This window comes from Hylobates moloch, unplaced genomic scaffold, assembly GCF_009828535.3.
Source record: "Hylobates moloch isolate HMO894 unplaced genomic scaffold, HMol_V3 SCAFFOLD_19, whole genome shotgun sequence".
Taxonomy (NCBI): domain Eukaryota; kingdom Metazoa; phylum Chordata; class Mammalia; order Primates; family Hylobatidae; genus Hylobates; species Hylobates moloch.
The window spans coordinates 47930228-47946650 of NW_026652294.1; the positions used below are offsets into that span (position 1 = coordinate 47930228).

Below are 16423 nucleotides of genomic sequence, written 5' to 3' on the forward strand. Positions count from 1 at the left end.
AGAGTGATAATCCGTCTCTTTTTTAAAGATACGGACTGCAAGTTTGACTAAAATTATATTTAGGCCATGGCAGAAACTAATAGAAATGAATTTTGGAGAACTTTTTTTTCTTTAGATTGTGTCACATGTAGATATTTAATAAGAGGGATAGGTTTTAAAAATAGGTTCCCTGAATATAGGCTTTGGTTTTGATATATAAAAGAATAATTTTGGGGGGAGGACATGATCAATTTTGAGAATAAATTCCAATTTGTAAATTTAATCTCAATTTCTTGAAATTCTTTCAAGAAATTAGAGTAAGCAAGTCTTTAGGAGAAAATGGCCATTACATGCAGCCCGAAGAGACTTGGATTGCTTTTTTTGGTCTCTTATAACTTAGAATAAGGACAAGAAATTTGAGTGCATTTCTTTCGACATTATACTTTACTGAAAATATCCTGCCCCTATAATGGGTTACCTGATTTTTTATGTATGGTTTTTTATAAACATGGCTATTTTCCAGTGCCCCTTGTTGTAGAATAGTTTTCAGATGAGATGTTTGTTTGTTTGTATGTTTGTTTGTTTTGCCTCGCTCTGTCGCTCAGGCTAGAGTGCAGTGGCACGATCTTGGCTCACTGCAACCTCTGCCTCCCGGGTTCAGGCAGTTCTCCTGCCTCAGCCTCCAGAGTAGCTGGGATTACATGTGCGCACCACCATGCCCAGCTAATCAGTGAGATATTTTGATGCAGGCAGCCCTCACTTACTAGAAGGTACCCCTTGTGTTGAAGTTGGAGAGGCAGCTGTGTGCAACATGCTTCCTGAATTCCATAGGAACAATATGGTTAAGGATGTCAGGTAGTCCCAAAATGACTTTTTTGAACTTTCATTTTTAAACTATTTATTGATGAAAATATTAAATACAGACAAAAGTAGAGGCAATAGTAAAATGAACCCCCCATGTGCCTGACACCCAGTTTCAACAATTGTCAACCTTTTGCCAGTTTTTCACTCAATTCATTAACTTATGGCATGGCTGAATTGTAATTCTGGTTACCTATATATAAGTACAGTTTCTAGCATCCTGAAAATGCCTCCTGAACTCTGTAAGAAAAGTACCAAAAACATCGAAGATCTTATTGTAATTGTTCAATAATTAGCCGTTAAGAAGAGGTTTGCTGCACTCCAAAGGTAAGTTTGCCAGCAAGATGGTTCTAGGGCATGAGCGTGTTTTTGTGTGGGTGCCCAGGCTGTAGTTGTTGACTCACTGTTTTCATTCCATTACTTCTTGCAGTGGTGTTCAAATGGGTTGCAGAAGACACTAATCAAGAAGAAAATAGTAAAGTTTCTGTCTGTATCAGTCTTTGCTCTTTCTAGCTAAGAAAGTAAATAAGCCTTGCTGATATTTAACATACAGATGACCACATATTGACTTTTGGCCGAAAACCTTGGAAATTATCAGTAAGACTCTGAAATACAGATTTACACTCAGGATCATCAACAGTGATCCTCACCTCGAGTGTATGTATTGTGCCTTAAGGTGTCAGCTGAAGATAGTACAAAGCTGTCATACTGGAAAAACTGAAAATTATCAAAAGGATAATTATTTCATCTTTTGCTCTTTATTTCTTTTTTTTTTATTATTATACTTTAGGTTTTAGGGTACATGTGCACAATGTGCAGGTTTGTTACATATGTATCCATGTGCCATGTTGATTTCCTGCACCCATTAGCTCGTCATTTAGCATTAGGTATATCTCCTAATGCTGTCCCCACCCCCCCCACCCCCCACCCCACAACAGAACCCGGAATGTGATGTTCCCCTTCCTGTGTCCATGAGTTCTCATTGTTCAATTCCCACCTATGAGTGAGAACATGCGGTGTTTGGTTTTTTGTCCTTGCGATAGTTTACTGAGAATGATGTTTTCCAGTTTCATCCATGTCCCTACAAAGGACACGAACTCATCATTTTTTATGGCTGCATAGTATTCCATGGTGTATATGTGCCACATTTTCTTAATCCAGTCTATTGTTGTTGGACATTTGGGTTGGTTCCAAGTCTTTGCTATTGTGAATAGTGCCGCAATAAACATACGTGTGCATGTGTCTTTATAGCAGCATGATTTATAGTCCTTTGGGTATATACCCAGTAATGGGATGGCTGGGTCAAATGGTATTTCTAGTTCGAGATCCCTGAGGAATCGCCACACTGACTTCCACAATGGTTGAACTAGTTTACAGTCCCACCAACAGTGTAAAAGTGTTCCTATTTCTCCACATCCTCTCCAGCACCTGTTGTTTCCTGATTTTTTAATGATGGCCATTCTAACTGGTGTGAGATGGTATCTCACTGTGGTTTTGATTTGCATTTCTCTGATGGCCAGTGATGATGAGCATTTCTTCATGTGTTTTCTGGCTGCATAAATGTCTTGTTTTGAGAAGTGTCTGTTCATGTCCTTTGCCCACTTTTTGATGGGGTTGTTTGTTTTTTTCTTGTAAATTTGTTTGAGTTCATTGTAGATTCTGGATATTAGCCCTTTGTCAGATGAGTAGGTTGCAAAAATTTTCTCCCATTCTGTAGGTTGCCTGTTCACTCTGATGATAGTTTCTTTTGCTGTGCAGAAGCTCTTTAGTTTAATGAGATCCCATTTGTCAATTTTGGCTTTTGTTGCCATTGCTTTTGGTGTTTTAGACATGAAGTCCTTGCCCACGCCTATGGCCTGAATGGTATTGCCTAGGTTTTCTTGTAGGATTTTAATGGTTTTAGGTCTAACATTTAAGTCTTTAATCCATCTTGAATTAATTTTTGTATAAGGTGTAAGGAAGGGATCCAGTTGCAGCTTTCTACATATGGCTAGCCAGTTTTCCCAGCACCATTTATTAAATAGGGAATCCTTTCCCCATTTCTTGTTTTTGTCAGGTTTGTCAAAGATCAAATAGTTGTAGATATGCGGCATCATTTCTGAGGGCTCTGTTCTGTTCCATTGATCTATATCTCTGTTGTGGTACCAGTACCATGCTGTTTTGGTTACTGTAGCCTTGTAGTATAGTTTGAAGTCAGGTAGCGTGATGCCTCCAGCTTTGTTCTTTTGGCTTAGGATTGACTTGGCAATGCGGGCTCTTTTTTGGTTCCATATGAACTTTAAAGTAGTTTTTTCCAATTCTGTGAAGAAAGTCATTGGTAGCTTGATGGGGATGGCATTGAATCTATAAATTACTTTGGGCAGTATGGCCATTTTCACGATATTGATTCTTCCAACCCATGAGCATGGAATGTTCTTCCATTTGTTTGTATCCTCTTTGATTTCATTGAGCAGTGGTTTGTAGTTCTCCTTGAAGAGGTCCTTCACATCCCTTGTAAGTTGGATTCCTAAGTATTTTATTCTCTTTGAAGCAATTGTGAATGGGAGTTCACTCATGATTTGGCTCTCTGTTTGTCTGTGGTTGGTGTACAAGAATGCTTGTGATTTTTGTACATTGATTTTGTATCCTGAGACTTTGCTGAAGTTGCTAATCAGCTTAAGGAGATTTTGGGCTGAGACAATGGGATTTTCTAGATATACAATCATGTCATCTGCAAACAGGGACAGTTTGACTTCCTCTTTTCCTAATTGAATACCCTTTATTTCCTTCTCCTGCCTGATTGCTCTGGCCAGAACTTCCAGCACTATGTTGAATAGGAGCGGTGAGAGAGGGCATCTCTGTCTTGTGCCAGTTTTCAGAGGGAATGCTTCCAGTTTTTGCCCATTCAGTATGATATTGGCTGTGGGTTTGTCATATATAGCTCTTATTATTTTGAGATACGTCCCATCAATACCTAATTTATTGAGAGTTTTTAGCATGAAGGGTTGTTGAATTTTGTCAAAAGCCTTTTCTGCATCTATTGAGATAATCATGTGGTTTTTGTCTTTGGTTCTGTTTATATGCTGGATTACATTTATTGATTTGCGTATGTTGAACCAGCCTTGCATCCCAGGGATGAAGCCCACTTGATCATGGTGTATAAGCTTTTTGATGTGCTGCTGGATTCGGTTTGCCAGTATTTTATTGAGGATTTTTGCATCAATGTTCATCAAGGATATTGGTCTAAAATTCTCTTTTTTGGTTGTGTCTCTGCCTGGCTTTGGTATCAGGATGATGCTGGCTTCATAAAATGTGTTAGGGAGGATTCCCTCTTTTTCTATGGATTGGAATAGTTTCAGAAGGAATGGTACCAGTTCCTCCTTGTACCTCTGGTAGAATTCAGCTGTGAATCCATCAGGTCCTGGACTCTTTTTGGTTGGTAAGCTATTGATTATTGCCACAATTTCAGAACCTGTTATTGGTCTATTCAGAGATTTGACTTCTTCCTGATTTAGTCTTGGGAGGGTGTATTTGTCGAGGAATTTATCCATTTCTTCTAGATTTTCTAGTTTATTTGCATAGAGGTGTTTGTAGTATTCTCTGATGGTAGATTGTATTTCTGTGGGATCGGTGGTGATATCCAGACTGGCAAACTGGATAAGGAGTCAGGACCCATCAGTGTGCTGTATTCAGGAAACCCATCTCACGTGCAGAGACACATATAGACTCAAAATAAAGGGATGGAGGAAGATCTATCAAGCAAATGGAAAACAAAAAAAGGCAGGGGTTGCAATCCTAGTCTCTGACAAAATAGACTTTAAACCAACAAAGATCAAAAGAGACAAAGAAGGCCATTACATAATGGTAAAGGGATCAATTCAACAAGAAGAGCTAACTATCCTAAATATATATGCACCCAACACAGGAGCACCCAGATTCATAAAGCAAGTCCTGAGTGACCTACAAAGGGACTTAAACTCCCACACAATAATAATGGGAGATTTTAACACCCCACTGTCAACATTAGACAGATCATCTAGACAGAAAGTTAACAAGGATATCCAGGAATTGAACTCAGCTCTAAACAAAGTGGACCTAATAGACATCTACAGAACTCTCCACCCCAAATCAACAGAATATACATTTTTTTCAGCACCACACCACACCTATTCCAAAATTGACCACATAGTTGGAAGTAAAGCTCTCCTCAGCAAATGTAAAAGAACAGAAATTATAACAAACTGTCTCTCAGACCACAGTGCAATCAAACTAGAACTCAGGATTAAGAAACTCACTCAAAACCGCTCAACTACATGGAAACTGAACAACCTGCTCCTGAATGACTATTGGGTACATAATGAAATGAAGGCAGAAATAAAGATGTTCTTTGAAACCAACGAGAACAAAGACACAACCTACCAGAATCTCTGGGACACATTCAAAGCAGTGTGTAGAGGGAAATTTATAGCACTAAATGCCCACAAGAGAAAACAGGAAAGATCCAAAATTGACACCCTAACATCACAATTAAAAGAACTAGAAAAGCAAGAGCAAACACATTCAAAAGCTAGCAGAAGGCTAGAAATAACTAAAATCAGAGCAGAACTGAAGGAAATAGAGACACAAAAAACCCTTCAAAAAATTAATGAATCCAGGAGCTGGTTTTTTTGAGAAGATCAACAAAATTGATAGACTGCTAGCAAGACTAATAAAGAAGAAAAGAGAGAAGAATCAAATGGATGCTCTTTATTTCTATTCTGTACTTTATATAAAAGCTGTATATATTGGAACATGTGTATAACTTATAAGTAAAGGTTTGTATTTGTACATACCCAAAAAGTTGTTTGATAGAATGCGTGATCTGAAAAGTGACAGAGGCTGCTAATTTATTTGCTTGCTGATCTATTTATCTTACAATTTTAACCCTTGTTAATATGATTTAATGTTTATCATGTATTAACGTAACTCAGACCTTGGTCATTTCAGTGGTTCATCTGAGATCATTTTACCTTTCTAATTTGAATCCACGTTATCTCCTATTCTATTACTGTCTGTCAGTGCATTATAATTTCAAAAATGTTCTGTGGCCACCTGAGTTTGGGGGATTCTGCACTGGAGGATAGGAGAGCAGGATAAAGCTGTGGCTTTAGCCCCGACTCCAGTGCTTCTAGTGGCATTGCTGGGAAGGTGACCTTGAAGCAGGCAGTTGGAGGATGTGGACGGTATTAATGGCACTTCCCTCCCCTAATGGGCTTTCTTTCTTTTCTTTTTTTAATGTTCTTTAGTGTCTTTGAGCAGCATTTATTTTGAATGTTGATTCTCTGCTTAAGGCTATCATTTATAGTATGAATTCTGGATGTCTGTGGGTCTGCTTTTCTTTCATGAGTAAAATCAAATTTGTGTCTCAGGACCTATAAAGTTTATTAGACTGTCCCGCCCCTGCCATATTCTCAAACTCCATGATCTATGATGCTGTGTTTATGATACCGATGACGCCGGTTCTAAACCGTTAATACATCAAAAAAGGTTTAGGCCTGGTAAAGACAAAATCCTGCTTATGTTTTAGTTTTGGAGACAGAGAGTAATTACCTTTTTATGTGCTTCAGAGATGATTTTCAACAGGAGTGGCCTCAGGCCCTGGCTCTATTCTTGTGTATGGGATTTGCTCCTTCCCTGATACACTTGAAGGAATGATACAGGGATCTGAATGACAGGTGGACTGAAATGCCAGCACAGCCACATGTCAGCAGGGTGAAAACATGCTGCATTGTTACTGCTGTCAGACAGGCACGCAGTGCCTGAATTCTCATCACTTCCTCGGGCTATAGGGCTGGCACTTTTCTCTAGTCAGCTCAGCATCAAGCTGAGCAATAGAGCATTGGCCTTGAACTTCTGATTGGCACTGTAACTGAAAGCACGGTAGTAGTTCTTCCAGACTTTATTATTTTGCAAAAGGTTAATTGTAGCTTTTAATCTTTTAAAATATTAAATGGCCCCTTTATAGATTGTGGTTTTATACTTTCAGCCATACGTGTCTTCTAAATCCAGCAGAGAATTGAGAGAAACCCCTGACCTTTTACAAATGCCATCACAGGACCAGTCTGTGGGCCAGACAGCTGCAGCCTGGCTGACTGGGTCATTGTCCCCACGGGGTGCACTGTGTCCATTTTAACAGCTCCAGCTTCAGAAAGAAACAAAGCTTGTCTGAGTCGCTTTAGTGTGGGTTGAGAGCATCTCTGAGTGTTTTCGGTTGAGCTGCTGAAATGGAATGTTGCTATCTATATGCTGTATCTCTCTATACCCATTCCCATGTCTCATAACAAGGTTGGATGAATACTTTACTTGGTAAGAAATTCAGGGTTAAGAATTTTAGAACAGCTGAGCACTGGATAGTTGGGCACTATATGGAGAACAGGGTGAAGACCTTGGAGTTGCTGTGCTTCTCTCAAGATTTGACAATTGCTGAAATCTGAAAATTTCATTTGCAGCTTAATCCAGGGACTTGGTCAGATCCTGGGTGGGGGGAAATGGCTGATTAATGGTATGAAAAGGTGATTAGGTTTGCACTGGGAAATTGCTTTCTGCAAGAGCAACCTGGTTTCAGGTCAATAAGAGTGTGAGGGGGCAGAATTAGGGAGGCTTGGAGGAAAGTTGTGCCTCAGCCTCTTGTCCTGAGCCTCCCTAAGGCCAGTCTGCAACCTGGTTCCTGACAATGGGGTCAAGTAGCAACTCCTGTGATCCTCTCAAGATTTCCTGTCAAAGCCTGTAATGTTCTGGAAAGAGCCTTAGATAGGGGGCAGGAAACATGGGCTCCAGTCACAATACCCCTCTCTGCTCTAGATAAGACTTAGCTCATCCAATTTCTGTCCTGAAAATCTTTGGTTTCTGGGGTTATTTTCTTGTTCTGTGCTATTTTGTGCATTTTTACCTTGGTTTTTCTTTTTGAGAAGAGTGACCAAGTCTTCTAAGTAACCTGTACAGCTCCTTGCACTTATTAGGGCGTTAGCTTCTTCCTTTGCTTGTTCGTCTCACGCAGCTAGCACTGTACTTACAAGCTGTGAGGGGCTCGCCAGCCTTCCTGCTTACTCCTGCTTCCCATAGATTTCATTTAATCCTCACAGCCACCTCTGAATTAGGCTTCCCTCATGTATTCAGTCAACAAACATTTGTTACAGTTGTGGTTGGCAGACATGATGATCCCTGCTCTTGTGGAGTTTATAACTCAGTTTAGTAAACCAGGCAGTTAACAGATACAGTGATGGGAGAGTACCAGAGAACTGAGCCTAGGTGAGGAGGGAGGCTTCCTAGGAGAAGTGTCGTCTTTGCCATGACCTAAGGGGTGACTAGGCACAAGCCAGACTGCAGGTGGGGCCGCGCCGTGGAGCTGAGATAGCATCCCACACCTTGGAGTCAGGAACACTTGGTTTGAGTCCCAGATTTGCCACTCTGTAGACATTGGAAGGCAAATCACATCCCCTCTCTCACCACTTTTCTTTCCTGTAAAATCGTAGGGAATTGACAGAAATACAGGAGATAATGCACCTGGGGTACCTGGGCCATAAGGTGAGCTTAAATGTCAGCTATTATTATGAGTAGTAATATTAGTGTTTAAAAAACCATATGCTTATGATTTCTTTATAAACTCTTAAACAAATTATACCTTAATAAACTGTCAGTAGGAGAAAAATCATTATGGTTTGAGCAGAGGGTGAGGTGTAGGGGCCAGGGAGGCATGAAACTGGGCAGTAAGCCACCTGGACCCTTTTACAGGTGAGCAAAGCAAGTGTCTGAGGGATAAGCATCACCTACCTTGGCAGGAGGTAAGTGGTGCAGGCATGATTGGAACCCAGGTCTGTCAGATTCCCAGTACTTCTGCTAAGGTAGGTGAGTTGGTTTCAGTGCATGTGTTTTGACCAGCAGTCTTTTGTGTAATTGGATATGATCAGTGTAGGGTCTCATTTAGGCCAACAAATGATTGTTCATAATAAATGTGTAATGCAAATTCTGATTTGTGTGCTGTGTTTGTTTTTTAGAGGCTGTGGACTTTAGATCTGATGAATCTTTAACACAAAGATAGGAACATGGTAGTTCAGGAAGGAGGAAATTTGAAGATAAAAGGGAAGGAGAAACCACAGCAGCTGGTGATTCTGAAAAGATGGGGGTAGGGAGAAGAAGGGCCAAGCCAAGCCCAAGCAGAATAAAGGAATTTGGGTCCCCTCCAGGCTTTCGCAAGAGAAGGAAAGCATCTCCTAGATTCTCTTTCTATGCCTACCTACTTCTTGCCTCTCACCTCTGCCTCCTGCAGTGCAGCAGGTAAGGTTTTGTGCTTTTGAACTGTGTAGGTAGGACTTGAAACTCCCTTCTCTCTTTCACATTCCTCTGAATCAGGTTGTTCTGGGATTCCTGAATTTGGCAAGTGGTAGAGGATGACCTTTATCTGTCAGAGCTGTCAGCAAAGAAGGTAATTGCATACTCATCTCAGAACTGTGCCCATGTGTGAGCACACAGGCTGCAGCCAGCAAGAACTCCACAGTGGCTGTTCTTCAGCTAAGGTGGTAGCTCAGGTTGCTGGGTTGAATGCCTGGTTTTGTGGCTGAAAACCGAATCCCTGAAGCACTGTGGAAATGGTTGCTCTTGTTATCCAGGGACAGGAATTTTCCTAGGAATAATAATTGAGCAGCAGTTGGTTAGACTGGAGCAGAGTAACAGCTCAGCACCTGAAACTGACCTGTGAACAGATGAGCTGATGTATTTGTATCTCAACACACATGTCTGTATGTCTTGTTTTGTTTTCTAAATCTAAAAATCAAAGGAATAAGCTAAAAAAATTGATATGTTTGTGTGTTAATTATCTTAATTTTCGTATAGAACGATGAGTTTTTCAAAAGCCTTCTACATAGAATACTCTTATTAATATTTCTGAATTTTTAATATTGCAGGTTAACTTTTAAAAGGGATTTTGAATTTCTACAATAGACGATTTCATTAGGTGATTACTTAGATTATCTTCTCTCATTTAATTATGCAAAGCATCTAATAAAATGGCAGAAAACTGCCATGTACTGAATGACTGTCTCTTATCACTAAGACTGAGTGTGTTGAAAGCATGCACAAGAAGAGAAAGGAAGGCTTTGCCCATTCTATTCATAGTTGAGCCAAGGGTCTAGGGCTCAAAAGCTTGAACTCAAGAACTGGCACTGTACTGTCCCTTATATACTAGTCCAGAGCCATATGTGGCTGTTGAGCCCTTGAAGTGTAGCTAGTTGGAATCAAGATGTGTTCTAAGCGTAAAGTACACACTGGATTCTGAAGACTTAGTATGAAACAGAATGTAAAATACCAGTAATAATTTTTAATATTGATTACATGTTGAAATCATAATTTTGATATGAATTTAAATAAAATACATCGTTTAAATTAATTTTACCTGCTTTTTCTTTTTTAATGTGGCCCCTAGACCATTTAAAATTACACATTTTTGGCAAGACGCAGTGGCTCACGCCTGTAATCGCAGTACTTTGGGAGGCCAAGGTGGGTGGATCACTTGAGGTCAGGAGTTTGAGACCAGCCTGGCCAACATGGTGAAACTCCGTCTCTACTAAAAATATGAAAATTAGCCGGGCGTGGTGGCACACACCTGTAATCCCAGCTATTCAGGAGGCTGAGGCAGGAGAATCGCTTGAACGATGGAGGTGCAGGTTGCAGTGAGCTGAGGTCATGCCACTGCACTCCAGCCTGGGCAACAGAGCGAGACTCCATCTCAAAAAAATAAAATAAAAATAAAATTACATATTTTCATCACTCACATTTATGGCTCACATTATATTAATATTTCCATTGTACAGCACCTCCCTGGACAAGTCTGCATTTTCTGACTTAGGAAAGACAAAATGAAAGCAATTGGAGAGAAACAACCTTTTATCCCTAAGTTTCCCTTATTCATAGATCAGATAATTAGCCTGTACAATCCCAGGAGTTTCAAATGGGAAAAATCCCCACAGCTTACTTTACTCTATTTCTCAGAGACTGTCCTTTTCTTGGAGAACAGTTTCATGTAATATAATACTTGTCTTTTTTTCTCCTTTAGCCCTTCTGTTTGTTGGTGAGTGGTTGATAAACATAATGCAGGGATTTTTGTCTAAAATTCCAATATCATGTTAATCCTTTTTTTCTCTTTTGGTGCCAGCATCATGTTAATTCTAATGTATCTGTAATTCTATGTACCTAGAAATAACGAAAAATATTTTATATGGAGATTTGTTGCAGTAATGTCTATCTTATATCAAATTGTGATTATCATAATTCAAAAACAGTCATTAAATAAATGTTGAGCATCTCAGCTTAGGTATTAGGATGGACGAAAGCAGTATCACACATAATCTATGTTAGCCTCTACTCTAGCCAGGAAACATATGCTCAGAGCGAAATGATTAGAGAAGAGCAATTGCATGCAGGGACTGTATGGCCAAATGGCTCATAAATGACACTGATAGCAAGTGGCTGTTTTGATCTAATAGCGTTCTCATCAGCTCCAACTCCCCCCCCTGCTTCATGGATTCTTCTCGGTTTTAGTAGCTCTGCAAGCACAACCAACCTCTGAAGTATCTTAGAAAAATGATTATATCTGCTTCAAGTTCTTTATTAATCCAGTTGCCTTTAGAACTTTAGCCCTGGTAAACCTGTTATATATGTAAGACAGTATTTTCTGCAACCAAATTGGATAAGAAGAAAGCTGTGTGTTCTATGTCAGGAGATCGTTAGTGAAAATGGTTGTGCTTAAAAAGACAAATAAATATATTTATAGAAAACCCTACTCAACAGCAGAATGCATTTTTTTCATCTGCTCTTGGAACCAAGATAGACCATATAACAAGCTTAAAAGAATTGAAATTATACAAAGCCTGTTCTCTATTATGAAATTACACTAAAAACCAGTAAAAAAGGTATCTGAAAATTTCTCAAATATTTGGAAATTAAGCAAAATACTTCTAAACAGCCTGTGGGCCTAAAGATAAAGTCATAAGGGAAAATAGAAAATATTTTTAACTGAAGGAAACTGAAAATACAACCTATCAGAAATTGCAGGTAATACAGTGCCTAGAGGGAAATTAATAGTATTAAAAGCTTGTTAGAGGATGGGCGTGGTAGTTCATGCATGTAATCCCAGCATTTTGGGATGCCAAGGTGGGAGAATTCCTTGAGACCAAGAGTTCAAGACCAGCCTGGGCAACGTAGCAAGACTCCATTTCTACAAAGAACTTTTTAAAAAAATTCGCTTGGTGTAGTGACACGTATCTGTGGCCCTTGCTACTTGGGAGGCTGAGGTGGGAGGATTAATTGAGCCCAGGAGTTCAAGGTTACAGTAAGTTATGATTGTGCCACTGCAGTCCAGCCAGGATGACAGAGAAAGACCCTGTCTCAAATACATAGATGATAGATACATACATATATATATATGCATACATACATACGAAAAGAAAGATTTGAGAGAAGCACAAATTACCAGTGTCAGGACTGAAAGAGGGGGCATCACCATAGACACTACAGATATTTACAGGATTGTAGGGAAATATTGTAAACAACATTATGCCCAGAAATTGGACAACATAGATAAAATAGATAAACTCTTTGAAAGATACAAACCAAAGCTCACTCAAGAAGAAATAGATAACCTAAATAGTCCAATAGCAAGTAAAGAAATTGAATTCATAGTTTGGAACCTTTCTGCAAGGAAAACTCTAGGCCCAGATGGCTTCATGGGCAAATGCTATCAAACCTTTAAGGAAGAAATATTATTAATTCTACACAAACTTCCGGAAAATAGAGAAGAGGGAACACTTCCCAAATGCACTTACCTGCATTTTCTGAGGCTCATTAATACCAAAAACACTGCAAGAAAACTATAGACTATTTTCCTTCATGAACTTAGAGGGACAAATGAACAAAATATCAGCGAAGTGTTATGCTGGTAAACTGGCTCTCCAGAAAAAAAAAAAAAATCTTGATTTGACTATTCCCTGATTTCCATGATGTAGCAACTCCCACCATTGCCAGTTGCAAGCTACCAACGTGAAGTCACTGAACATGGAGTTGGGAAGAGATGTGTAGAATCCGTTCTTGTGAGCTGATACAGCCCAATTTCAGCACATCATGACTCATACATCCTTAATCCTGAGAATACAAGACTGGTTCAACATTTGAAAGTCAATGAATGTAATTTGCCATAAGAACAGACTAAAGAAAAAGACAAACTGTGAGCCAAAGAAAGTACTTAGTTCTACATTTAGCAAAAATACACCCACCCAAACGGATGCTCTGACAATACAGTCCACTTCAGGCCCCACTGTGATCTGTAATTGTCATCTTTTTCTCTTCATTGCTCTGATTGTTGCTGTTTCCTCACAAACACCTCTTCCCATGGCCACTGCTTCCTCACTCAATATTGTTGAAGAGATGCTGCTCCTGTCCGGTGATTCTTTGGGAGGAGGGAGAGTTCCTCCCAGCTCAGGCCAAAACATCTACTGAGGTATATAAATCCATATAACTGGCTCATAAGTTTCACACTCTTTCCCCCATGACAAAGAGATATGTTTGTCCATTTTTCCTTCCACTTCACATTTAGGTGCTCTTTTTGTGACAACTTGTCTCTATTATGTTTACTACAGTGGGGTCATAGGATAGGGGAATGAAGACCTAATTCTCTACTCTTTTGGAGGCACCTTTGGATCAAGAATCCTGTCCTTTTAAAAAATCTTTGTCCCAACTCCTAACCCATTACTTCGCACATAGATTCAATGCGTGTTTTAATAAAAGGATGAATGAATAAAAGAATTCTGAGGAATCCTCATTCTCACAGGCTTTCAATTCAAGACTTTAGTGTGAGACTCAAATACTTAGCATGGAAATGGCTATTGCTTGAAAAGAATGACAGTCCCAATTCCCATGTAGTGATCTTTAGCATCTCTCTGCTCATTACAAAGACATGTATTTTTTAAAAGTTGGGGAGAGTAGGAAGATATCAATTAAAACTCCCCAGAGAACTTCTTTTGTGAGATCTGGGCTAGTCATAACCTGAAAAAGTATTTGAGGCAGGAGAAGCGTTCAGTGATGATTGATGATGACAGCTATGAGATTAGCTTTAACACAGTGTATAGTGTATTAGGCTTTTGTGTATGTATTTTTTGTCGTACATTTCAATGTTTGCTCTTTTAAAAAATCAAGATATGTAACAAAAAATCATTTATGTCCAATTTGGCAGGGGGACCTGGAGCACAATTTTACCCATTTAAGTTACTATATATCTTTGAATTTTGATATATTATTGATTATATTTACAATTTATTTAATGCCTAATTCTCAATCATCTGCTTTACTGCATGGTTTCAATGAGGTACATGTTGTAGTGCAACAGAAGTAGAGAGGTGGTTCTCTGAGTCCTGTGATAACATGAATTAATACCTGAAATTTCGAAGATTCCAACTGGGCTGGAAAGAGCATGTGTTTAGCTGATTAAGAAGGCCAGACTGGGTGGGATTAATCACCCCAAAGAAGGTCAGGCAGAGAGGCTTGCTCAGTCACATGAACAAATCTTCTGAGTTTCCTGATGTGCTTATAAGCTTTCAAAAAAGAAAGAACCTTTTATTTAGGATAATGAACATTGCCATTTTTCCTCCAAATCCAGATTTTTGGTTATCAAAAACCTCCTCGGTTCCAATTATCCTCCCAGCTAAGCACTTCTCTTTGCAACCTGTAGTCATTGGTGAGCTGATATCTGCGTCATGATCAAGTTTGATTTCAGTGTCCCAAATACCACAGTGTTCATCATTTCACACTAAATCAGATTTGTGATTATTCTGATTTTACTAATGGAAGTTTTTCTTCATCAGGGATGGATGAATGAGATTTACAACTATGATCCGGAAACCTACCATGCGACTTTGACACATTCAGTTTTTGTTCGACTTGAGGGTGGAACCTTAAGACTTTCAAAGCCCAATAAAAATATATCCAGGAGGGCCAGCTACAATGAACCCAAGCCAGAGGTCACCTACATCAGCCAGAAAATCTATGACCTCTCAGACAGCAAGGTGAGCCTGAGCAATTTTGGAAGGATATCTTAGATGAATGAAAAGCATATGGCATCTTGGATGCTTAACTGCATTTTTTTATATCCTAAAAAGGTTTGTTGTTGTTGAAGTATCAGTATACCTTAGGACAGTACCTCTCACACTTTAAAGTTTATGCACATCACCTGGGCATCTTGTTAAATGCAGATTCTGATTCAGTAGCTGTAGGTAGGACCACGGGCCTGCATTTTTATGAGCTCTCCCAGATGATACTCAGGCTACTGGTCTACAGACCACAACTTGAGGAACAAGTGTTGTGCACTCAGAATTCTGACTTTAAAAGCTAATTATTTCAGTCAAACAAAAAGCTGTGTGGCTATGTGTGGTGATTCTAGGGTACTTAACTATTGAAGTCTTTGTATATGTGAAAATGATAGATATGCAAAATAACTACATTTTGATTAAGTATTATATACTTCTATTTTTGTGAGAAATGTAAATTATGTATTCCACAAAGCTATTGTTTCTCTGTTCTTACAGTTCATCTGAATGATCTTTAGATTTCTCCAAAGTGAGAGAAGTACTTAAAATAGTTTTTATGTAAGTTTATTCTTGAGTTTGATACTCAAGGTTGACTTTAGCTTCTCATCTAGATTTTAACTTTTTTTTTCTTCCAACTTAAGTTTGATCCAAGGTCATTAAATTCAGTTGATAGCCAAACGTAGTTGATGATAAGCAGCTAAACATTATTATTCTGCTACTGCCACCTGAAAATTACAAATATTTATAACTCTCGCAAAATTATTAAATATCTACTTTCTAGAATGATTTTGAAGAATAACAAGATACTTCTGAAAATTCCAGTTTCTGTAGTCATGTTATGAACAAGTGTTAAAAGTTATTTCATATTCATCATTTTAGTCAAAAAGTCTATAAGGTTTGTACTTTGTGCTATGCATAATATTAATGCATAGTGTAGCCAATCTTTAATATATAAATCATCATTTTTCTTTCTCTGTAGATTTATCTTGTACCTAAAACTTTGGCTCGAAAGCGAATCTGGAATAAAAAGTACCCCATTTGTATCGAGCTTGGTCAACAAGATGACTTTATGTCTAAAGCTCAGACTGATAAGGAGACTTCAGAAGAGAAGCCGCCAGCTGAGGGAAGCGAGGACCCTAAGAAGCCACCCCGCCCTCAGGAGGGAACAAGATCTAGCCAGCGAGATCAGATACTCTATCTCTTTGGGAGAACTGGCCGAGAAAAAGAGGAATGGTTTAGGAGATTTATTCTGGCATCTAAGCTAAAGTCAGAAATCAAGAAGTCATCGGGTGTCTCTGGAAGTAAACCAGGTAATGATGTTTGTGCTAAATGCTTATGCATTTTTAAAGGGCCACTAGGGAGAATAGAGAAAGAATGCCAGGTAGGAAGGAAAGAAGGAAGCCCACCCTGAATTGATGGTTGTCTGCCACCTAATGTGCATTCTCATGACTCATTTACCATCTAGGCTGATCACTGCAACCCTCTGTCCCAAATCC

The 16423-nt window shown here is 39.1% G+C and overlaps 1 protein-coding gene across 9 annotated transcripts in view; it reads left to right on the forward strand.

Annotated features, from left to right (window-relative positions):
* The window catches only part of TEX2 (testis expressed 2), a 124012-nt gene that overhangs the window by 60475 nt on the left and 47114 nt on the right, over window positions 1-16423 (forward strand). For all 9 annotated transcript variants that reach the window (XM_032138162.2, XM_058431658.1, XM_032138163.2 and 6 more), the window contains 2 exons: window positions 14706-14906; window positions 15907-16237. In XM_032138162.2, the coding sequence (XP_031994053.1) occupies window positions 14706-14906; window positions 15907-16237 (532 nt within the window). The remainder of the gene's footprint in view (window positions 1-14705; window positions 14907-15906; window positions 16238-16423) is intronic.